At 39.0% G+C, this 26,866-nt stretch overlaps 1 protein-coding gene across 1 annotated transcript in view; it reads right to left on the bottom strand.

Moving 5' to 3' along the window:
• Nucleotides 1–24,172, bottom strand: part of LOC122787284 (myeloid-derived growth factor-like) — a 341,278-nt gene extending 317,106 nt beyond the window's left edge. The window contains exon 1 of the mRNA XM_044053905.1: nucleotides 23,924–24,172. Within this exon, the coding sequence (XP_043909840.1) occupies nucleotides 23,924–24,091 (168 nt within the window). The 5' untranslated portion in view covers nucleotides 24,092–24,172. The remainder of the gene's footprint in view (nucleotides 1–23,923) is intronic.
• Between the last annotated feature and the right edge of the window lie 2,694 nt (nucleotides 24,173–26,866).

Raw genomic sequence — 26,866 nt, 5'->3', positions numbered from 1 at the left:
GAAAGACACAAACAAACAAGCTGCTGTGTGTGCTTGTTCATACATAACTACAAGGGCCACATTTTCAGTGTGTTTGTGCGCACTTTGTTGGTATAAAAGACTGATTTCAAAAACACAGTGCACTTGTGTTTGACAAGAATATTGCAGAGAACTGTAGAGTGTTTGAGCAAGAGTACAATATTTTTATTACAGGCTGCATTTTCTTATAAAGGACGACCGTACAAAGGCATTTATTCTGCTTAATTTAGCTGGGTCAAAAGCCATTGAAAGGGAATGTTCATTTGTGTATGCACCTGCTGTCTTTGCAGGAGAGGGGGAAACCTTCATATTGCTGTACCAACTGAGTCAAGGGAGAACCATGAGTGCTTAAAATGTAAATTTAGAGAGATGTATAACCTCCAGACGAATATTACAATGGAAAGGTACTTACTTTACACAAGGGATCAAAAGTGCCTGGTGAAACTTTTGCAGCATATATAACTGATTTGAGAAACAAAGCTAAAACATGCAGACTTGGTGATTTAAAGGATGAGCTGATAAAAGGCAGACTTTTGTGTGGTGTTAAAGATGATGCAGTGAGAAAGATTTTGCTTCGTGACAGTGATTTAACTTTGAAGGCGGCCATTGAGATTTGCTAGATACACAACCTCATAGAAAAGCACACAAATATGCTTACAAATGAGAAAGGCAAGTTTCCAGTAACTTCTAAGACTCACGTTGATAGCATGCAGCACATGGTTAAAAGAAACGGGCCCAAGCACACAGCAACAACTGTAACCCCTGCACCACTCACTGGTAAACCCCAGAGCTTTCTAGCAAGTTCCAGAGTTTGCACAGCCTCAGTGAAGCATAAGAGTGAGCCACCAAACTAAAACCATGGGTCCCAATCCAGTTTCATTGCCAACTGTCAACTGTGGTGGAAATCATAACTCTAAAAGGGAAAAGCGCTTGGCTTTTGGTCAACAATGCCACAAATGTAATAAATGGAATCATTTCAAAAGGCTTGGTAAATCAAAGGGAACACATTATTTTATTTAAAGGGAACATTTCAAGAAACGAGTTGATCAGTTAGAAAGCTGTGACCATACTTTTTATGTTGATGGTGTGCCTGTGCTTAGTGAAACAGTCAATGCAGTAGATTCATGGGCCAAGCATGAATGATTTTGTATTGTTAAGATAAATGTCAAACCCACAGAGCTCAAAGTTAATAGTGGCTCAAAGTGCAATTTTATGTCTGCAGAAACATGTGCTAGAGTACGTGCTGATGAAATGCTTGATTTGGTAAAGCGTGAGAAGCTTGTTGCTTGTTGCTTACGGTGATGAAGAGATTCAAACCGAAGGCTCAGTAATGCTTTCTTGTTACTCTGCTTGAAGAAGCTATGACTTATGTGGTCAAGAGGCACGTCCAGTTATTATTAGGGCTCAGAGACAGTTTGAAAATGGGAGTACTTTCCATTTAACAAGGAAGTCCACCAAGTTAGCTTAAAAGACCACTATTCTAATTTTGCCCAGTCTATTTTTTCTACCTATGCTGATCTTTTCAAAGACAAACTAAGCAAGCTTCCAGTTGTGTACTCCATGAAGTTAGACTCACATGTCAGCCTAGTTATCAGGCCTGCACGAAAAGTTCCAGTAAATGTGAAAACCAAAATCAAAGTTGAGCTAGATAAAATGGTGCAACAAGGTGTGATTTATCCAGTTGGCTGTTCATCTCCTACTGAATGGGCATCTTCCATGCTGGTAGCTCATAAGAAAAGCTCAAGTGACATCAGAATATGTACTGACCCACGAGATTTGAATAACGTGCTGAAAAGACCTCATCATTCAATGCGTACAGTCGAAGAAGTCTGCTCATGCCAAATGCCACTGTTTTTTTCTGTCTTAGATGCAAAGAGTTCATTTTAGCAAATCTCATTGCTAACTACTTTCAGTACTCTGTTTGCAAGGTTCCAATTTCTGAGAATGCCATTTGGGCTAAATTCTGCACGTGAAGTATTTAAACATGCGATGGAGCAAATTTTTTCTAGGTATCCTTGTGCTATTATAGTAGACATACTAGTAGGAAGTAATGGTGAAGCTGAGCATGACAGAAACCTCAGAAAAGTTCTGGAAAGGGCACTTCAAGTGAATCTTATGCTGAATCCCCAGAAATGCAAATTCAGGCTATGAGAAGTTACTTATGTTGGTAATTTATTTACCAGTTCAGGCTTACGACCAGACCCTTCTAAGCAAACAGCCATTCTTGGAGATGGCAGGTTCAGACAATGTTCAAGCCCTGCAACGTTTTCTTGGTATGGTTAACAACCTAGGTAAGTTCATTCCAGGCGAGTCAAATATCAGTGCTACTCAGAGAGCCAACATGTAAAGATGTATCCTGGTCATGGTTAAAACACCAGAGTGCATTTGATGTCCTGAAACAGTGAATTGCCAGTCCACCTTCTCTCAGATTCTATGATGTTCACAAGCCAGTTACTCTTTCATGGGATGCTTCGAAGTCTTGGTACAGTCATTTCACGAGAGTCAGCCTGTTCCCTATACATCCAGAACCCTTATCCAAATTAAAATGCAGTATGCTTAGATAGAGAAAGAACTCTCGGCAATTGCGTTTGCATGTTCCAAGTTCCATGATTGCATTTATTGGTAGACCTATCCAGATTGATACAGACCACCATTTTGAGAAAGCCTAAGCATTCAGCTCCAGAAAGATTGCAAAGCATGACGCTGAAATTGTAAAAGTATCATTTCAATCTTGTCTACAAGAAAGGCAAGCTTCTTTATCATTATCCAGATCGCCCAGAAGTACCACTGAACAGCATGACAATGAGCAACTTGATTTTGAAGTCAAGGAAGTGAGAAATTTTTCTTCCACACACCTTGATGAGCTCAGAGATCATACAGCCAAGCCACAGATACAGTTTTACAGAAGCTCAACCACTTTATCAAACAATGATGGCCATCAAAGCAATCTAATTTACCTCAAGAAGTGCAACCTTACTTGCCAGACATGAGATTTTGTCAGACAATGGTATCATTATGAAAGGTCCTAAAGTTATTGTTCCAAAGTCCTAGCAATAACAGTACATTGCTATCTTACACTGTGGTCGCCCAGGAGCAGACTCTACCATAAGAAGGGCGAGAGGGTTAGTATTTTGGCCTTCTATGTCACAAGATATTGACAGAGTACTTCCATTTTGTTCTGTGTGTAGTAGCACAAAGCCACATCAATAGAAAGAACCACTTTAGCTGAACTACCTTTGTCAACAGTAGCCACTGACATTCGAGTGGAACGGTCAATATGATCCAATAATAGGATGTGATGTGAGGGTTTTTGCCTTTTCGGAGGGTATTTAAATTCTTTGAGTTGTATTATGCGTATTCTGATGAAGTTGGTTATTCCGACGAAAGCGCTTAATCTGTGGACTATCGTATTTTGAGTGTGGTTTTATTGAGAACCCAATAAACTGTCATTACGAGTATCTGCTGAGTGGTTGTCTGGATACCTTATATTTGTTATTCTTGGTTTGTGTTTCCTTTGGACAGAACAGTTGGTTTATGGAGGAAGGTACAGGTGACAGCACTCCCACTGGTATGGATGTATATGCTGTTGCTGAGGCGTTAGCTGCATTCGCCGCTTCAGTTAAGATGTTAACTTTGCTATTGAGTTCCTTATTTCATCAGCAGACAACTGAAATTAATAGTAATGACAATGGGGCTCCTGTTTCGCAGAATATTGCATTGTGAGAGTCTTTTATCACTCCAGCACAAAGACCATGCAATAACCCTGGTTGCACACTTGATGGTGCTGTTGGATCGAGTATTTTATGTGGCTCCATTACTGGTGTTTTGCGTTCAGCTACTGGAGTTGCTGACGTGAGTACAGCGTCTTTTTCTATGGAAGATTGGCTCAGAAGTGAGACGATACTGGAGGGCAATCGGGAACGGCTCAATTAATCTTATAAGAGTATGGAGCAACAACTGGGTCATTTTCAGGAACTAACTTTTAAGTATAAGAAACTACAGTTGGAAAACTCGTACCTGCGACAATGCATAGAATGAGAGCAAATTCCAAAAGGACAGACTGTGGAAATATCCCACTGGGCTGACTAAACTCCCAGTTGTATCACGACTTAACTGCGTTTTTCAACAGACAGGGATGTGAGTTTTTAAGAATTCTCATCAGCGATAACAGGAAAATGTCCTTACTTATTAGAGACATTGAAAAAGTAGAACTGAGTTTTAAGAATGATTTATTGTTTGCCATAAAAAGAATGATTTTTTTAAATGTATTTAAACATGTGGACAATGGGTTGGTTGAACTTAGGGCTAGGAAACAACATAAATTAAATAGGGACAAGATTGATTATGAAACTGGTAAACCTTACCCTGACCCCCCCCTAGAAGGCAGGACTCTGTTTAATTTAATGAAAATAATGATGTGGTCAATAATAATCCTGTTGACAATGAGTATTTAAACGGGGATGTCCCCGTGGACCCCCCTCCCCTGAGAAGATCCAAGAGGATCAGGGAGCAGAGCAGAGGGGGGAGAGGAAGGGACAAATGTATTATCAGAACAACTACAACCATTATCTGTCATGGAGGGGAGGGAGGTGTTCCTACCAGAGATAGTTGAACCCTGTGAACCAGTTATTCAGGTCATTCAAAATGATGATGCTGATTTTACTATTTATAATTTTAGTCAAGTTTGTGTTGATGTTGATTGGGCTAATTTGTTTGCGAAAGGGTTGAATTTTGTCCCGGGGAGATCAGCAAATGTTGCTGACAGTATTTTAAACCTTAAAATGTACGTGAGGAAATTAAATTTAGGGGTACATTTTGGTAATACTATTACTACTCAAAATGCCCACCAGTTGCATAGACCCAGCACCTTTATTCCACCTACCCACCCTCTTCTTGTGATTTGAGACACTTTGTGAAAATGAACTTAGGAAAATCATTTTGAATAATAACCACAGGGGTTATTGTTAACAATTTGGACGAAAAAGAATGGATGTTACTTCAAGACATCATTAGTAACAATAACATCAGACTTATGAAACCTGATAAGGGGGAGGGCTGGTCATTTTGAATTATTTGGATTACAATAATAAAATGTTTGATCTATTGTATACTGACACTTATCGAAAAGTGTCAGTCAGCGAGATGAATCTAGCCTATAGGAACATCGATTTGACCATTGAGGAATTGTTACTTAAAAAAAATCGACAGATAAGTATTGACACACATACGTTCTTAGAGTGTAAAACCCCCAGAACACCTACCATCTTTGGCATCCCGAAGATACATAAATCCACCCAGAACCCTCCTCTACATCAGATTGTGGACGCCAAGGCTTCAAAAACATATGGGTTGGCCAAATTTGTGGACCATCAATTGAAAAGTCTCGTGGAAAGGACGCCTTGGATTATTAAAGATTCATGGGATTTTGTTTAGGTAGACTACATCGAGATATGTATGATGATGGCCTTATTATGGCCACCTTGGATATCAGCGATCTATTTTCAGTAATCCCACACGTGGAGGGGCTTGACTGGTTTTATGAATATCTATGTAGGCATTCTGATTTAAGTTTTGACACCAAACATGCCATTAGGACCTGTATGGAACTTGTTTTGGAAACTTTTTAAGCTTTGATGGCCACCTCTTTAAGCAAAATTTAGGAGTGGCCATGGGAGCATGTTGTGCCTTTGTGTTTGCCAACGTGGTTTTGGCACAATGGAAGGAGGAATACATTATGAATTAATACTACAAAGACCATTGGGTCCTATATGGTCGTTATTTGGATGACATAGTCCTTTTATGGAAAGGGGGTGAGGACAAATTAGGTGAGTTTTTTTGAATACCTTAATAGTACCACCGATTTTTTAGAATTTACCCTGAACTCTGACAGAGAGCTTGAATTTTTTTAGATGTCACTATTGTGAAGGATTATACGAGTAAATCTTTTATATCTAAGCTGTACAGGAAACCTACGTATTCGAATACATTTTTACATTTTGAGAGCTGGCAACCGATTCATCAGAAAAAGTCCCTAGTTAAGGGACAATTTATCAGAATCGCTAGAATGGTGTCAGATGAAGGTGACTTCCAAATAAAATGTAATAAACGTATTGATATGTTTAGAAGAAGGGGTTACCCTATGCACTTTTTTAAAAGAAATCAAAAATGAGGTTACTGTCAAAAGACGGAATGGGTTAATAGTAACAATTTTATTCAGTGGTTGTGGTACTGATGATGTTACGGTAAGAGATAAATTACAGTCCAACAACAATATTTTTTCAAGATCGTGCACCCTAACCTTCACCTTGGATTTTTATGAAATCCAAAACACATTGGTTAATTTTTGGCCAGTGATGTTACTGGACCAGGATGTCTCTAAAATCGTAGGGGATAAGCCAGTGATTGTCTACAAAAAAAAAAGATTATAGCTTTAAAGCACTCTTGGAAAGACAGAAGAAAGAGAACAAAACTAGTGGATGCCTTAAATGTGGTAGGTGTGGGCAGTGCCCATATGTTATGGAGGGTGAATATATAGTTAAAGAATTTTGGATGAATCTACCCCAGTAAAAAGCTTTTTTGTTTTTCGAAAAGGGTGGTATATATTGCTAAGTATGAGTTATGCAATGTATTTTATGTGGGCAAAACGGAAAGGGCCTTTAAGCAGACAGTATATGAGCACTGCTATGATATTAAATGCAAAAATAAAAACAATGCACTTTTCAATCATGTGGACAAATATCCAACGCATTTTTTTAGTTTTTTTGCCATTGATCATGCGGACCTGGGACCCCGGGGTGGCCCAGTGGATGATTATTTAGAATTATTAGTTAAAATGGCAAATTAAGTTGAATGCAGGCCCATATCCTGGTATCAAAGAGTGTATAAGTATTATGCCCTTGTTGAAGCCAAGAGCTTTGTTTTATATTTAAAAAATATTTAAAAAGTATTTAAAAAATATTTAAAAGTTTTTTATTGTTACTTAATGGGTTTATTACCCCATTTTTTGTATCACAGTATTTACAGTTGTTTGTTACATATTTATATAGATTTATATTCATTGGTGATATGCATGTGTGTTTACATTTTTATATTTATTTGCAATATGGGAGTATACTTTTTCATATGTCTTGGCAATTTAAGTCGGGTATTTCCTTTAAATATGTACATTAGTTGACAGGAAGTGATCTAATAGTAGGATGTGATGTCAAGGTTTTTGCCTTTTGGGAGGGTATTTAAATTCTTTGAGTTGTATTATGTGTATTCTGATGAAGTTGGTTATTCCGACAAAAGCACTTAATCTGTGGACTATCGTGTTTTGAGTGTGGTTTTATTGAGAACCCAATAAACTGTCATTACGAGTACCTGCTGAGTGGTTGTCTGGATACCTCATATTTGTTATTCTTGGAATGGTCAACATTACTTGGTGTTACTAGACTCTTATTCAATCTGGTTTGAGATTGACCTACTTCCTAATCTAGCATTCAATACTGTCATTACTAAGATGAAGTGACATTTTGCAGTTCATGGTAGCCTGCACAAAGTTATTTCTGACAATGGCACACAGTTTACAAGCCAACAGTTCAAATGATTTGCCGAAGAGTGGGACTTTACTCATGTCCCGAATAGCCCAAAGTATCTGCAGTCAAATGATTTGGCAGAACATGCAGTTCAAAGTACAAAACCGTTATTAGAGAAGTCAAAACGAGACAATAGCAATGTTTTCCTGAATCTTTTGAATCTCAGAAACATTCCTCGTGATAAACATCTTTGTTCACCTGCTCAGAGACTTCTGTCAAGACAAACCTAATCAGTTGTTGGTTCCATGTGTCAAGAACAACAAGTTGGTTCCATGTGTCAAGAACAACAGGTCGGTGAAAACCAATCTGTTGAAGAAGCGTTTAACCCAGAAGTACTATTACAATAAGACCAGCAAACCACTCAATCCATTATGAGAAGGAGAAATGGTAAGGATGCAAACATCCAAAAGGTTATGACCAGATTGGAGTCATGAAGAATATTTGCCCAGAGCAGAGATCGTATATTGTGGAATCACAAAGAGTAGAATTTAGGTGGAATCGGAAACGTTTGATACTGGTGTCCGAGCCTATACCACAGCACCTATCCTGTGATAAAGACCATCTCAGAATGAGTTGTTCAGTGTTCCAGTTCCAGAAGTTGTTCCTGAGAATATTCCCATTCCTGTGATGAATCCGCAAGTTCCTGATACAAGTTGTTCACCAAAGATTGTCCCTGTTGCTAAACCCAGTCTTCATTATTATGTTACAAGATCTGGTCGCATCTCCAGACCACGTTATAGATACACGGCAACTTGGACATGATCATTGTGCTCGTTTCTTATGTCTATATTAATGCATGTTTAACTGCAATGTAATTTTCATTTAAGGGCAATCTTTTTAAGAGGGAGGCTGTAGATCAAGTGTGTGCATCTCTTTAAGAAGTTACCCAAGGGCTTGCACAAGTGTATAAATACTGAGCACATGCGAGCTTGACTGCCATTTTGCAGTAAGCTGTTGAGATGCAAGCATGTATGAAAGGTCTTTCTGTTAAATCAGTTCATTTATATTTTATAATGCTGCTGCTGCTATCCATCCTGATGTGTTTCTACGTAATAAAGCATCTAAACATACCCCGCCTGCTTGTCATCTGTATTAGAGGGATGAGCGACACCCCCCCCCACACAGCCAGATAGTACTACCTCCGTCAGCCTTATGTGCTACATATTTATTTGCATAGTAGTGCTGTCTTTCCACAAACAACCTTCATCTGCATATCTATCCAATGCAAAAATCTTCAATTTCAATTCTACATTTAGTCTATATCTGGGTCTACTTCATATGACCGACACTCATTTCACCAACACCAAAACACCGAAAACCCATGTGATCGAAACTCATAACACTGACGCATGAAATTCAAAGCATTATGCCCTTTTCCCCACTGTAGCGCGATCAATGGAGTTAGAATATATAGTTTGTGTAGATAAATATTGTGGTCTGCAAACAAACAGTCATTGCAGTTATAAGTATCCATGTGTATGTTTGAAATGTATGATGTATGTGGGGGCTGTGCCCACCACACTCCCCCAACTATGTATTCTAACTCTAGGATTGAGCTACAGTGAGGAAAATGCTTTGAATTTCATGTGTCAGTGTTATGAGTTTCGATCAAATGGGTTTTCGGTGTTATGAGCTTTAGGTGTTTTGGTCTCTGTGAAAAGTCTGTGGCTCAAATGAGCTGTTGATCATATCATATCATATGAAGTAGACCCATATGTGTGTGTGTGTATATATATATATATATATATATATATATATATATATATATATATATATATGTATATGTATATATATTATATTACATATTTGTGTGTGTATGTGTGGATCTATGTCAGATTATCGAAGTTCCGAAACTTCAAAATTCATACGGACGAGACCATATGATCGAAATTTCAAAACTTCGAACATTAAAAATTCTACTTTTAATGTTTTTGTAAGGGGGCAAGCCCCCTGCATCCCCCACACATCCTGCTAATTAAAAATATACCAACTCTTAAGATTGCACTATATTGCAGAAAAGGGTAAATTTCACATTCTGCACTGTGTTGCAATCTCACTTCAAAATGGAGAAGTTAAAACTTTGATCATATGTTCTCGACCATATGAATTTCCAAGTTTTGAAACTTTGATAATATGACAGGGATGTGTGTGCGTGTATATTCCTCCAGGTAACAATCTTACTGTAATCGAAGAAATACTCCACTACATATCCTTAACATTCCCACATGAAACCATAATAATGGGGGACTTTAATGCTGACTGGAATACTTGCAATTCCAATAACCCCACTAACTTTATTAACCAGAATGGCTTCACCAAGGTTATACAATTCCCAACTAGAGTAGACAAAGCAACAAAATCTATTCTGGACTGGATCCTAACAAAACATCTCACAACTTCCAATCAGTCTGTCTGCTTGACAGCGTCCATGAACAACTCTCTACATACCTACTCAACACCTTCATCATCCCAGAAATACAAATACCACCTTTTGGCCATTACAAAACAAAAGATTTTTTTTAACTCCCAAGCATTTACCTCCCTCTTACATATCTGTAACTGGTCCCCACTCAAAACTCTACCCCTAGATACAGCACTGAAGTACTTTCATGACTTTCCTCACTACACTAAATATGCCTGCACCATGTAGAACTATAAGAATTAAATCAAATCATGTTTCATGGATAACAAAAGAAACCAAAACTCTACTTAAACAAAAGGGATAACGCCTGGACACAATGGCACACCAACAAAACCCAAACCCATCTTTACCACTACTGTAACCTTAGAAACAAAGCCAAAACCCAGGTAAAATTAGATGAGAAAAAACTTCTATACAACATTCAATTAAAAAAAAACACAACAACCTATAAAAATTCTGGGCTACTATAAAACAACCCCAGCCAACAATCAACAGCAACCCCATCAGTCACTAATAGCCACACAACTTAATTATTTCTTTACTAACTCTATACTTACAATCTCAAAGAACTTCTCCTCTACATTCTCTCAGACTACCCCAACACCATCCACAGAAACCAACGATACCTTCCACTTTAACCCTATCCAAACTAGCACCATAAAAATCTACTCAAACTCAAACTTAAACCTACCTCCCTTGCAGCCGATAATCTACCTCCTGAATTCCTTAAGTAAGCAACAGATGCCATCTCCTATCCCATCTCTATTATGACCACCCACCCCATCTCTGAAAACTACACTCCTCTGGAAAACATCATACATTACTCCACTACATAAAGGCAGGAACTCTACTGAGCTCTCTAATTACAGACCCATAGTAATCTTATCCCCCTTGCAAAAATTCTGGAAAAATGCATTCATACTCATCTCTTGAACCATCTACTATCCCAACAAACTCCTATCTGATGCACAACATGGTTTTTATCCCAACCACAGTACTACAACTGTTTTTCTAAGCTTTACCAACACTATCAACCAATACAAAAATGAACGCAAAATAGTTTCCTGCACCTTCTTAGACCTCTCTAAAGCATTCAACAGTCTCTCCCACCACAAACTCCTCTCAGAGCTTGCCTCCTTTAAACTTAGTCACTCATCTCTAGTTTAGTTTCAGAATTATATAACTAATCACTGCAAGCTGTCAAACGGCAGTAAGATCTCTCTTTCTGTTACCCGTTTCCATGGGAGTCCCGCAGGGTTCAATTTTAGGTCCACTTCTTTTCAGTATTTTTACTAATAAGCTTTACACTGCTGCCCAACTTGCCACCATAGTTCAATATGCAGATGACTTGACACTTAACTGTGCTGCATCCTCCCAGCAAGAACTTGATGTAACAACACAGCAGGCCTTCTCAGCTGTGGAAACTTAGCTAACTCACAACTGATCCTTAATCCAAATAAAATTACGCCTATGCTATTTTGTCCCAGTAAATCCCCTGACTCCCCATCTTCATTTCATATATATTCATCAGACAATACTACTATATCCACAGTTTCCCAAACTAAACTGCTAGGCGTAATAATTGACAGCCACATGAAATTTGACAAACACCTATCACAAGCCATCAAAAACACACATACAAAACTAGGCTCTCTTTACAGAATCAAACAGTTCTTTACTTCTGCTACTAGACAGGAAATTGCCAAAACCCAGTTACTATCAACATTATTATATGCATTCCCTATATGCACCAACTTAAAGAAAACAGAATTAACAAAACCTGAGGCTTACTGTAATAAAAGGTTTATTATCAAAAGGGCGATTGGACTTTGTTCGATTTAAGTTAGTCCGAACGCCCAATTCGATAGTATGAAATTAACGAAAAAAAATGTTGAAATGCACAACAGCGAATGCACTACAACATTTGCTGTTGTAAATTTCAGTATTTTAATATAGATCGCACTATAGTGGGGGGGGGAATCAGGAAATGCACCCTTTCCCTCACTGTAGTGCAATCTCAGAGTTTCTATATAAGTAGCAGGGAGTGTGAGGGTGCAGCCCTACACATGGGGGGCGCTCGGGGGCTTGGCCCCCTGCAAAAATGTTCTTGCGGTGTTTTGCAGGACACTACACCTTGTGGAAGTGTGGAGAATGTTTGAAACATGTCGAATTCGACATTCTCCACTTCCGCATTCAACATGTTTCAATCGTTCTTTTTTTTTTCACTTCTTTAGTTCGGGAATGCAATAACTCGCACAAGATGTGATCGCACAAATGATAGTAAACCATAATAAAATATCTACGTTTGCTACTAACTCCTCTCATGGAACCCATCACTGCTTGGCCTTACAACAACTCACCTGGTTAGAACTACCCCACTCTACTTAAATGTTCACCCATCTCACTACTGCCCAAAAACTCATTCAAAATCCAACCAAATCCCCTGCCCTCCAACTGCTCCACCCTTACACCAACACTGAAGTCCTCCACTCCTTAAATAAATTCCTCTAACAAATTTCTAAATCCAACAAAATCACTGGTGATTCTCTGTACTTCAACTATATTTCCAAAATTTGGATCATCATCCCACAGTCTATCTTATCCACTATTAATATAGCTCATTTCAAGAAACTACTCAAGGAATACCCAAGTAAAAACTGTCTCTGCTCTTGTTCCACCCCTGACTAACTCCCAAGTCCATATCTTCCTTATTTTCCAATCTAACCCCCCAGCCCACTTTATGTACAACTTACATAAAACAAATCTGCCATGCACTATTCTTCTCCCCCTCCTTACAAATGTCCTAACTTAAACCCCCCGATGCCACTTTCACAGAGTCTCTCCTCTCTCACCTTCCCTATTTACCCACCTCTTTTCTTCCTCACTAGCCTTATACCAACTTCTACTAACAAAACTAAATCCTACTCTCTCCTATTTCCTTGAATATTTTTAACTCTTATCCACCTATGTTAGTTGCTATTCTGCAGTCTTGACCATTCTGATACAAGCCTATTAGATGGAAACATTTCAACATTCAAAGATGAAGTCTGTATATTAATATACAAAATGGTTTGAATACTTAATATGCAAAATAATCCATCTTTTAACCCTGGTGAAATCTGGAATTATAACTCATGACCTTTCTATAAATATTTTCCAATATAAATTTTGTAATGTTATTAGTTATCCTCTTGTACATTTTGTATAACTGTATTGTCTTATCTACACTGCATTGTTTAATCATTCTTGTATTATTGCTTTATTGTTAAAGGTTTAAGTATTCCAGAGCTTTTCTCCCCAGGCTTCCACTGAAAATGAGCTCTATTCCCACTCAGACTTTCCCAGTAAACTAATGTTAAATAAAATAAATATATAAATAAATACATAAATATATATGTGCGGTTTCACTTCACAATACTGAAAACTCAGAACACTGAAAACACACAGCATACATATACTGAGTTTAAACAAGATAAATCATATTACTTTCCACCAAGTATAAGCAGGCGGGGCAAGCCCCCTTGCACCCCCACACCCCCTGCTACTTAAATATATCAACTCCAAGATTGCACGTGCAATATATTTGAAGGAATGTAATTAGGTTTTTGTTGTTTACAGTCAGTATACATATATATATATATATATATATATATATATATATATATATATAGGATTTTAAGTTTTCAGTATTTTGAGCTTCCATATTATGAAGTTCTCTCATTTTCAGTGTTTTGATATTTCACTATTATGAATGAAGTGAAACGATATGCATATATATGTGGATGGGTGTGTGTGTGTGTGTGTATATATTTGTATACATATATTTATAATACAGATAAAAAAAAATGTATACATAAAATACTAGGAAAAAAAGAAAGCACTGTTCGAAGGAGGTACCAGCACAGGTTTGTAACCTAAAAATCAGAAGTATATGAATACTTATCTGTTGGGGGAACAGGTCTAAAAAATGGTGTACTGTTCCAAGAACCCTTATTACACCCCAACTCAAGTTAAAAACACTGACACCACTCAACAGAGCTGCTTTTGGCAGTAAATTCCATATTTTAACCTTATTTCTTACCCTTTCATAATTTACCAATTTTTACCACTGCAGCCACAATTTGTTAAAGCATTACTAAAGCTTTGTTAGTATGTGTGTTTATGTATGTAGGCGCACAGCATCACCACACCGGACAACACAACCGGTGGTGTAAGAAAATTGTGGCATGACTGAAAGGAGCCTGGGAGCAGAGGAAGAAAGTGCATGTCATTTTGATCATGAGTGGCTTTTAACAAAAAAAAGTGCGCCAAATTGTGTTGTAGCATCTGCGTTATATAAGCGGGCAGGCAGCAGTGTAGGTACAGTAAACCAGCAGCCGGTTGATTTAAAGGCAAGCCAAGTGAGAGACTCAGATACTGACAGCATCAATGACAACAGTTTTTCCACAGCCAGCCACTGCAAATGGAACCTAAATGTTTTCATTTTTTCCATCACCTACCCTTTCTATGCTTTTCTTGTACCAATATGTAGGTAGCATACAACTGTTCACTCAGGCTCTGCCGTATTTTCCAAACTGCAGCTCTCCCTAAAGTGGGCAAAGTTGTATGAATTACCCAAGATCTTGTCACTGCATACTGGTATTATGCATGGACATTATTTTAAAAAGAAATTACTTGTTTAAAGATAATGCCTCTGAACTTGGCCTATCGTTCTGTGCTTATGCAAGTCAACAGGCTAGTTCTGCAATATGATGTATACCTGGCCTTTTGGTTAAGATCAAGAATAAGTAACACATTTTTAATGCACTGTGCAAATTTAGTTTGGGCCACAGTAAATCTAGGTGAACATCAACATACCATATTTGCAGAGTTTGTTAATACACAGGAGTTGCACTTCTCACAGCAAAAAAGTATGCATGTGAGTTTTTTTGAAAATAGTATCATTTATGGATGGGTAGCATTACAGTGGATAACTGAATTTGTCATGTTTGCATTATAACGGGCATTAAAAAATGGTAGACATTTCTATTCCTATTTGTTTGCAGCTTTCAAACTCCATAAGACATATGCGATTTTACCTCCTGTACGGAGTTCATTTCACTGGGTCCTTCAAATGCATAACTTTTCAGTGGAGTTTCACAGAAGTCATTGCCTCAAATAGGGATGAATGTACCATAACAACTGATTCCAGTTAGCCATTAATAAAATTGTGAGAGTGTAATTAGTATAATAATTAGTCTTTACCAGTGTGTTTCATTTACTGGGCTTTAAAATATATTATTTAAACAAAATGGTCTATCACTTTCAAAACAAAGTCTGCCAATCAAGTTTATTCTGAAAAAACAAGAGTATTCACTCATGTTTTGTGTCATTCTGTGACTGTGACTGTGACTATGTTTTAAACTTGCGTTTCTGAATGGTGGTATCCCAAAACCCTAATGCAAAAAACAGAGTGTGATGTCCCTCCTCTGGGCCAGTAATGAAGGAGCCTCAATCCTCACACTGACACTGGTGAGGAAAGTTCACCTGGAACAAAAATAGATACACACAGTAACTTCAGATGCAGCTCTCTGCACAAAGCACAATTTCCCTTAAGAGCACAAAGGGAATACACTCAGTCTGGAGGGTGGTTTCCCCTTTCTCTATCTAGGCCCTCAACAGGACTCCCCACTGGCACAGCTGTAGAGTTGAGTCATCATCCAAGTGTTCCAAGCCAAGTCCTCCACCACTCTCTCTGTTAAATCAGTGCTCTGTGTCCCTGCTCCAAGTAGCTGACACACAAACCACTCAGATTTGATTTGATTTCACACACATATACACCTGGGAAAGGCTGGCACAGATTAACCAGATATGCCCCTCTGCTCAGGCTATAAGGTAGATAGTGCCACCAGGACACTCCAAAGCCAGCTACTCTAATGCTCTTACAAGGGTACCCAATTATACTGAGTAAAATTAATATTAATACAAACTGTAGTGTCTGACCAATGCAACAAAACTTTCTAGAGTAGCCACAGTGCCACCAAATAAATATAAGTACTCTCAAATGTAAAATATTCTGTAAAAGACCAGTCACAATGAAAAGTTTAAATAACTATAATAGCAAACAATAAAAGAACATGAAAATACTAAAAAATACCAGAGTTTCAATCGCAGGAAATATTAAAAATAACACAGATGGATAGATTCACACAGATACAGAAAACAGTATTTAACTAATCTCCTTATATTTTCCTGACTGATCTAAAGAATTACTGTTTCCTACTTACTTAATAAAGCAAGGCAAGATTAAGTAGGTGAGGGGTCCTTCTTTATCAGGTTTAAAAAAAAAACAGACTGTTCTAAGACTTCTGTCTCATCTAGTATTAAAACATAATTTCAGTGCTGAATTACAGAATAACATCACATATATCTGGTCTGGTTCTCATGCTACCCCCTTTACTAGAAAATGAACCAGAATCTCATCTATGTTATCATGCACAGAGCTTTGCTAAGATGTGTTAGAGCAACTAGAAGCTATAAAACCATTTCAAAGCTTCCAGACTTCCAGGGTAGCAATTCGTTCACCCCTAAGGACAATACAGTAGGATTCCTACATAGTCCTGTTTTTTTTTACAGCCATTTTGTCTCTGTTTGCAATCAGAACTGCAAGATGCAATCTTTATGGTCTAAACCAGGTAATTTAAATTTCAAACTATTTTCAAAGTTAGTGTTACTGAGAGTAACCTATTTTCTTCCAGGATCTTCTGTTACAATATATTCATTTACAAGACAGTCTGACATACAGCTATGTTTCTTTTCTGTCCAGCAGGATCCACTGTTGGTACATTTTTAACACAAGCAGCTTTACAAATACATTTTCTGCACAAGCACCTGTACAAATCAGTTTGATATAAAAATGACATATAATTCTTTACAAAACTCCAGCTAGCTATGTTAGCATATGTTACACATCCACTGCCCTACTTCTCCTGGCATAGCTGGCAATACCTCACATCATCACATCTCTGCCCCCTTTGAAGACTCAAGCTAGTTTCTCAAGTGACCCTGGAGAATCTGTCTGGGAATACAATAACCCATACCCTGTCTTGAGAGACCACCTGCATTGGCAGTGCTGACACCATTACAGTGCTGCACTGTCACATTGTATGCCTGCAACCCGAGGCTCCACCTAACAACTTGGCATTTTGATGGCTGGCTCAATGTAGCCATGTTAAGGGATTGTGGTCCAACTACAGTGAAATTTCTTTCCATACAGATAGGGCTGAAGTTTCTGCAGTATCCATATTATGGCTAGACATTCTTTTTCTACTGCTGAATAACATTCCTCCCTTAGTTGGATTCTACGACTGAGATAGCTCATCTTCCTCTGAGGAAACTAGCTGAGTACAGCCCCCACCCCAGGTTTCAAAGCATCCAACTGCACAACAAATTATTTGCTGTAATCAGGACTGGCTAACACAGGGGGTCCTCCCAAAGCCACTTTAAGCTGTTGGAATGCCTGCTCACAGGCCAGAGTTCACACAACCTTATCTGGCCTGTTTTTCCTCGTTACGTCTGAGAGGGGAGCAGCTATGGTACTATAATTGTGAAATGACATTCTACAGTATCCCACTGTCCCCAACAATGCCCTCACCTGCTTTTTGGTAACAGGGGCAGGCCACGCCCGAATAGCTTCCACTTTGGTGGGTTCTTGCCTGATCTTACCACTCCTCACAATATGTCCCAAGTAGGATACCTATGCCATACCCACTTGACACTTACTGGGCTTAATGGTCAACCCTGCCCCCTTTGCAGTCTGCCCAGGACCTCCATGACATGCTGAAGGTGCTCACGCTAGGAATGGCTGTAGATGGCAATATCATCCAAGTAAGCAGGGGCATAATCTCCTGCTCATGCTTAGATATGCTCTACCAGCCTCTGGAAGGTCACTGGGGCATTTCTCCTCCCAAAGGGCATCTTTGTGAACTCGTATAATCCAAAAGGAATTAAAAAGGCTGACCTCTCTCTAACAATGGGAGTCAAGGGCACCTGCCAATAGCCCTTGGTCAGATCAGTAGTGCTCAGATATTGAGCCCCACCCAGCTGTTCTAAGGCTTCTTCTGTCCTAAGCATGCAGTAAGCATCCAACTCTGTGACTACTCAGATTTCTGAAGTCCACACAGAACCTGGTGTTGCCATCTTTCTTTGGTACCAGCACCACTGGGGATGCCCAGGGACTGCTGGACTCCTGGATTGCTCCCAGTTCCAACATTTCCAATATCTTCTCCCTCAGAGTCTGTCTGACTCACTCAGGCACCCTGTAAGGGGCCTGCTTGAGAGAACTTGGAGGTCCTGTATCCACATGGTGCTGCACCAGGTGGGTGCACCCAGGTTTCCAAGTGAACATGTCCCCAGACTCCTGTAATACTGCTCGGATTTCTTGAACCTGGGTAGGGTATACCCGCCGGGACACTGCTACCTCTTTCACTGAGGTGCCAGCCTGAGCCTCACTGAGGAGATCAGTCACTAGATTCTCCTCAGATTCCTCCTGCCAGCCACTGCAAATACTCAGCACAAGGGCCTCCCTTTCATGGTAAGGCATCATCATGTTAACATGGTACAGTCTGCACCCCCTGCCTCCTGCCTAGCAGTTCTACCATGGAGTTAACATCACTGACCTTCCTTACCACTTTGAAAGATCCTTCTCAAACTGTCTGCAGCTTATTTTGTCCAACAGGAATGAGAACAATAACCTGCTGTCCCACAGCATACTCTTGTGCTCAAGCATTCCTGTCATTCCAGACCCTTTTCTGCTGTTGGGCTCTCTCGGGAAATGTACCCTGCTGAAAATCTCTAACCAAACATTTTCCATCTTCTCTGCCTTGATAGAAGACAGACCCACCACCTCAGGGTATCTAGTAGCATAATCTATTAAAACCAGAACATACTTCTTCCCACAGTATCCATAGCTACCCTCTGAAATGGTTCCTAAATCACAGGCAAAGGTATCAAGTGCTTTGATCATGTCCTCTGCCTTCCTTACTTTTTGACACTGCTCACAGGTCCTATAGTACCCTGTTACATCCCTTGCAATCCCAGGTCAATAAAGGTTTTGTATAATACATCTCTTGGTATGCTTTATGCCCATATGACTTACAAAAGGAATGTCACAGGCTATGGGCAGAAGTGCCAGACAGTAGGCTCTGGGCACTATCAACTCCTGTATTACATCCCCCTATAACCCTCCCTTAGGGGTCGACTCCCTACACAGTAACCCTTTGTTCCAGTATACAGATTCCCCTTTTCCGTGAGAATTAGGTGCCTCCCTAGCTATCTCCCTTAAGCCTCTTACTGTAGGGTCCGACAGCTGACCCTGTCTCAAATCTACCATTGTAACACTGCCCAGCTCCACTTCCACAGGAAGTCTGGTATCCTGTGACAGTGATGCCTCACTATCAGCCTGGGTACTACCACTCACCTCTGCCCTTGCACTCACTCAGTCCAAGAGAACATCACTACCTACCAGCAGCTTTGGCTCACCTTCAATCTCACTGCTACAGGTAGCTCCTTCCATAAAATAGCAACCTCACTAGCCCTGGCTTCAGTTGTGGGGTCTGTCTAGGTCTCTCCCAGGCTACAAGCCCCACATGCCTGTCTCCAAGCCTGACTGCTTGTAATGGCATGCACACAAGATACTCCATTATCAAAACCATTCTCTATCAAGACATCTGTAGGGATATCATCCCACACACCTACTTGCTTGCTTCCTTTTCCACCCTCCCAGTCAAGGTGAACCCTGGCCAAAGGCATTTGGAATGGGGTCCCTCAAAGTTGACTGGAGTGGACTGCTCATACAAATATTGCTGCTCTTTAACCACTGCATGCTTCACAATGGTTATGTCAGAGGCTCTCTCTCTTGCTCTTAGCAGTGGCCTGTTTTTCATCCACTAAGACAGGATAGGATACAAACTATGGTGATAGTGTGGTACTCCTGTTGTCTCCAGACAACTTATTGTTATTCCCACTTGCTGGCTCCCACACCTTTTGTCCTCCACCTTGCTTCTGTGGAGATCTGTATGCTACATGGCCCCACTGGTTACATTTAAAACATCTAACCCTTGATCCTGGCTATGTATGTGAACTAATGGCTTCCCCTGTTAGTGGTGGACTATGTCGGGGGTGGTTTAGGCTGGCCACCATGGGTTCCCTTATATCCATGTGCAGCACTGGGTATCCCCTTCTTGTGCAGTGATGCCCTACTTACTAAACAGAGATCCCCTTTTTCCCAGCTCATCTGAAGAGTTACACTCCTGGACTGCCAACCAGATTCTCATGTCCTCAGGCAAAATGCTAAGGGCTTGTTCCCTCACCAAACGGTCTGCCAGCCTTTCAAAATTGGTGACCTGACACCCACTCACCCATCTATGAAAATAGGTACTTAACTCAGCAATATAATCACATACACTTTCATCTGTCTTACATCTTTGCTCACAAAACTTTTTCTGTAAGCTTCAGGTGTTAACTTAAAAACATTCCTATAAAAATAGTTTTACTTTATCATAGTTTAAACAATCAAGAGGCAGCAATTACAGCTTTACTATGAATTAATAGAGTCAGGAGCCATACCCAGAGTCCTTGGTCAACATTATACCGTTTAAATACTCTTTCAAATATATGAATAAAACTATCAAAATTATCATCCTCTGTAAACTGTGGAAGAAATTTACTGACCTATATTATTTCTGCATTTCGATTTTTCCCTTCTCCATGACATTGAAGAAGAGTCAGCATCTCCATCTCATGTTAGCACTGTTTCTAATTTTCTTCAGCCTCCAAACACTGCAGTCTCTCTGCTGATTCTTAATCTGTATGTTTTGCCTGCCACAGTCTCTCAGTTGATTCTAATTCCAAACTTGTGGCATCCAGTTCAACTCCAGACGGGTTTTTAAGTTCTCTGAGGAAAAGGCGAGCTGTCTTGTTTCTGAGGGCTGTGAATCCCCATTAACAGACTGGTTGTCTTCCTGGTTGCTGGTCTGGGATACAGCTGAAACTAAGGCTGAAATCATTTCCTCTTTAGTCAGGTTGGCATGCACCAGTCCTTTAGCTTCACACACCTTGGTGAACTGGTTCTTTGTCAGCTTGCCATAATCCTCTGCCGACGTCTTTCCCTGCTTTCCCTGACAAAACTAACAAAATAAATAAACAAACAAACAAAATTGTTGTGAAAATGAAACTCTTTGTTTACTTTGTGGCTGCTGACAATAAACACACCTTAAGTGACAACTGCCTACAGGTTATAGAAGTTAAACTAATATTCAGGCCACTGCTCATCAATATGTGACACCCGTAATCAAAGAGCCTCAATCCTCACACGGACACCAGTGAGGGACACTCACTAGGAACAAAAATAGATACTTCAGATGCAGCTCTCTGCACCAAGCACAATTTCCCCTTAAGAGCACTTAGGGAACACACAGTGCGGGGGTTGGGTTCCCCTATCTCTATCCAGGACCCCAGTAAGACTCCCCCACTGGCACAGCTGTAGACTTCAGTCCTCAGCGGAATGTTCCAAGACAAGTCCTCCACCACCATCTCTGTGAAACCAGTGTTCTGTGTCCCTGCTACAAGCAGCTCACACACACACACACACACACACACACACACACACACACACACACACACACACACTTTGAGATTTGATTTTCACACAATACACACCTGGGAAATGCTGGCACAAATTTACCAGCTATGCCCCTCTGCCCAGACAACAAAGGTAGACACTGCTATCAGGACACTCCAAAACCAGCCAGCCACTCTCAGGCTCTTACAAGGGTACCCAATTATACTAAATAAAATGAATACTGATATAAATGGAAGTGTCTGACCAATACAGCAAAACCCTCAGGAGTGGCCACAGTGTAACCAAACAAATATAAGTACTCTCAAAGTTTAAAGTATTATCTAAAAGACCAGCCACAATAAAAAGTTTAAATAATAAAAGAACATGAAAACACTATAAATCTACTTGCAATAAACACCAGAGTTTCAATCACAGGAAATATTAAAAATAAAACCAATGGACAGATTCACACAGATACAGAAAAACAGTACTTAACTAATCTCACTATATTTTCCTGAGATACTTTTTCCTACTTATTTAATAAAGCAAGCAAGATGAAGAAAATGAGGGGTCCTTCTTTGTCGGAGACTGCTCTTAGACTTCCGTCTCATCTAGTATTAATCATCATTTCAATGCTGAATTGCATAATGACATTACGTACATCTGGCCACCTGACTTTTGGTTCCCATACTACCCCCTTTATTAGAAACTGAAACAGAATTGTGCAGATATGTTTTATCATGCAGACAGCTAAAGCTTTGCCAAGATGTGTTATAACATCTGGAAGATATAAAGCCATTTCAAAGCTTCTACTCTTCCAGGGTAGCACTTAGTTCACTCCTAAAGACAACAGAGTAGGATTCATACTTGAGGTTTTCCACACAAATTTTGTCTCTGGCTGCAATCAGAACTGGAAGATGCAATCTTTATGGCCTAAACCAGGTAATTTAATTTCAAACTATTTTTCACAGCTGGACTAAGCTTATCCTCTTCTTTTCCAGTATCCCTCTGTTACAATATAGCTATTTCAGCAGTTACAATACAGTCTGACATACAGGTATATTTCTTTTCAGTCCAGCAGGACCCACTGTTGGTACAGTTTTAACACAAGGAGCTTTACAAATACCTTTTCAACACACGCACCTGTTCAAATCAGTTTGATATACAAATGACATACAATTCTTTACAACACTCTTGGTAGCTATGCTGGCATACAGTACACATCCACTGCTCTAATTCTCCTGGCATAGCTAGCAATATCTCAGATCATCACAAAGTTTACAAAGGATTATTCCAGATAAAAATCACTTTAGCTAGCAGAGCTAGGAGACTCTCTCTCCGATTCCATCCCGGTGGGAAGATTAAAGACACCTTGTTGAAGTTTCCAGTAGTTTATTCGGTTAAGTAGGAAGAGGGATAAGTGTTCTTGTTCTAAAGTTGTTTTTATTCCTCCCACAGGGAGGCACAGTGAGGGAATTTCCTAGATATGCTGGCTAAGGTGATTTGATCTGGACTTATCCTTTTCACTGAGTTTCTTGTCTCTCTGGGTCACATATGGGATACAAGACTTCAATTCACCCATCTGCATTTTCTCTATTTTCAACACCCTAATGCAAGCGTAAGGAGTTATGGTACTGGCTATGCAAATTTCATGCTATTAGCTATCAAGTATCCCCTCCTCTTACCTACTTACTTTTCAAGAGCCTTTATTCAGATTTGCGAGGTCTGCATGTAACATGAATGAAACCAACACTGTGTGTAATGATGCTTTAAGTGTACACACTGAATCAGAGGTCCACTGATTTGCATCCTAAAAGTAGAAAACATTTCTCAACTGTCCCTGATTTAGATTCCAAAATTTAGCTCTGTCCCTCTTAATCCCTCCTAAAACTGGTGACTCTTGGAGGAAAGGTGGTGAATTATACTTAAGACATAATGGCAGTAATTAAGAGTTACGGATTTCTTTTTATTTCACGGAACATATCAAATGCAGTTTCCATACAAACAACTGTCTCTTTCTTTAGAGTGTCACCGCCCCTCGCCTTGCGTCAACCAGTGAGCACGAGCCACACACACCGGGCTCATGAATAAATAAAATATTTAAAAAATAGTCAGCCAAAAAATGAGTCTCCTGTCTGCAGTGCAATAACATAAACACCACGTCAGCAAACACACTTTAACTTGTAATTAATGCTATACTGCAACAAATACACCTCCCAACAGGAATGGAAGCTTTTAACAATTTACATTTTCTCGATAACTAAGGTATTAAACTAGAGTACAGTTACCCCCAACTTGAGCACTCACCAATCTTTGAGAGAAGCTATGCACCACGCCGCCAGGCTGCACATCAAACTCTACAGTCTTGCTGTTGTCTCCTGTTCCGCTGCTGTCACTTTCCCGCACAAAAATGAGTAAAAGCAATAAAAAGCAACCTGACAGCCGCAACAACTCACGAGTTACGGACATCGCCATTTTTGACCCGGAACAAAACTCAGTGTTAGACACTGCTAGCCAAACCCGCCCTCTCTCGTGCCCCTTTGCCACGTGAGTATGCCAGGTACTCCGCCTTCTTTCCTTAACCGATATTTACCATAAAGTAAGGCATAACTGTTAACGTTTTGTGTCAAAATGTAGAACAAGGTACTTACTAACAACTTCAACTAGGAAAATGACATGATACTTAAAATGCGTTACTTTAATACCAACATGGGTGCTTTATATCCAATGTTAGGGTCAGATTGCAAAATACCCCAATTATTTGAAATAATGTATGTTACATTTAATGTATCCAAATTGAAGGTGGTAATAAAACTGACCGAAGTATTACCATCAACTGAAAAATCTCTCTTCTGCTGACAAAGTCTTACCCCATGTCCACTTGCTAATAGTGGATTGTAAAAACCAACCAATATAAGGTGGGTAAATCACCCAAGTTGGTATACAGGAAGGACACATCCTTCAAAAACATTCTAGAAACTGCTGAATATGACAGATAGATACGCCAATAGAAAGAAAGGTACTTTTAGGTGTAATATGTGTAATTATTGCTCTTTTATATTGGAAACATATGAGGTATTTAGATTGAACAATAGGAGCATATCGATTCATGGGCATTTTAATTGTTGCAGTTCTAATGTGGTTTATTTGGCCAAGTGTATCCAGTGTCCGTTTTATATTGGGAAAATTAGTAGACAGCTTAAAAACAGAATGGCTGAACATTTGTTGGATATTAAGCATGATAACACCACTAATGCTCTTAGTAGACATATACATGATCATAAAGATCACAAGTTTAAGTTTTTAGTCATTCAACAGATAGTGAAAGATTTACAAGGAAGAACCTTAGATATTCACTTGGGTATTTGTGAGCTTAAGTGGCAGTTGCAACTAAATGCAACCGAATATCCAGGAATTAATGAAATGACAGCTATTTCATGTGTTTTAAAATTGGAAAACATTTTAGGTTAAACAGTGGTTTTATTCATTAACCAGATATTATATAATTTATTGAGATACATGCTATTTTTTATCAGACAATGCATTTCCATTATTTATATATATATATATATATATATATATATATATATATATATATATATATATATATATATACTTGTGTGTTTTTAAATCTTGTGTGAATACTTAATTGACTATTAAATGTGCTAATTGTGTTCATATAACTAGGCTGGGTGGGGTAACTATTCTTTTTTCTGAGGAAGTCCTTGTAAGAAGGAGGAAAGCGTTCAACATTGTGAATAAAGTATGGATTTTTCCAGTTGTGCTGAGTCCTGGTTTGTGATTCCTGTGTTTGTTCTACTTTTGTAATTTTTTATAAGTAGTAACTTGTTCATCCTCTCAACTGTCCACATTTTTGCCTCATATTTTTGGTCTGTTCCTCATAAAATGTGTGTTTTTCTAACAAGTCACTAAAGATTGAAGCAACTAAGTAATGACTTACATTTGAGTTCCCAACTTCATATTCCTCAGAAAATACATGCTAACACAAACCCTGTTATTCTAGCAACTTTCTAAGTCTATAAGGGAAATGTTTAAAATCTGTCTGTATTTTTCAGCCATTGCCCCCCCCCATTATTTTGACCTTATCCAGATTTCCTGCAATAAGAAGTTGAGAGGTATGTGTTAAACATCCATCCAGTGAGAGCCCTAAATTAAGTTGTAAGCAAGCTGTTAATACACAGTCTGCATTTTGCCCATTTTCCCACATTATGAGAGGTTATGATCCACATTTTGGAGATGTAAGATTGAGAGAACTCTGTTGTAATGGTGTTCTTTTAGGGATGAAAGTGGAGTTAACAAAGTTTATTTTTTTGGATATATTCTTTGTCTTGACATGGTTCCCATAACAGATAAAGCACCTGCATTACTTTTGTTTTGGGTTATTTGTTTATGCAGGTTTTGCCTATTTTTTTAGTTCTAAATGTAAATACTGCAGTAAGCCTTACCATTCCCATGAGTGCAGTTAGGAAGTGATCCCAAATCATTATAAGTGAAAAGTGTTTGCAGCTCCAGAAGCAGTAGCAGGTTAGCCTCCAGGTGTGTTCACCCTAAAATGCTTTCACTGCTAATAGCAAACATAGGGTGTCAAACTGTCATCTGGCTTGGCTGGGTTTCCTTTCTTGTATCATGTTTTTACTAAATGCTTCAGCGAGACACACAGCTTATAAAATACATTGCTTAGTTTCGTAAGCCTTTTGTCGTGACAGCACTACACCCCAAGTCATTTTTTTTATTTGCTTGTTAGGAAACCATTGCAGTCATCGCTCAGGCATAAGGTAGAGAGCATAAAAGTACAGCAGTGTATAATGTTCTTAAACATAAATTCACATTCTAGAGCAAACCAGAATAGGTGGTCATTATTGCACTGAAGAAGATCATAGTTTGAGCAGAATAAAGTAACAAAGACCATTATCATAAAACTGCATTCCAGAATAATTGATATGCAGTCATTAATGCAATGCTGTAAGTTTGAATTAGCCTTAAATATGCTCATTCAGCTGATTGTATGAGTATTTTGTACCTAAAACAGCAATTACTTGAAATGCTCCCCAACACACAATACTTTAAATGTTAAACAATCAACAATCTTTCACATGCTAATCAAATGTGTATTGTAAAATGCAGTCTTGGTATAGAATGTATATAAAACAGTAAACTATAAATAGTAAAATTATATAAAAATAGTTAGGACCCAGTACATAATACAACTTAGTTTGCTGTCATCTCAGA

Source organism: Protopterus annectens, chromosome 13.part0 (genome assembly GCF_019279795.1).
Source record: "Protopterus annectens isolate FY-2018-M chromosome 13.part0, PAN1.0, whole genome shotgun sequence".
Lineage (NCBI taxonomy): Eukaryota > Metazoa > Chordata > Ceratodontiformes > Protopteridae > Protopterus > Protopterus annectens.
Note: the sequence above shows the minus strand (reverse complement) of the source record. Positions and strands in the feature narration are given on the sequence as shown.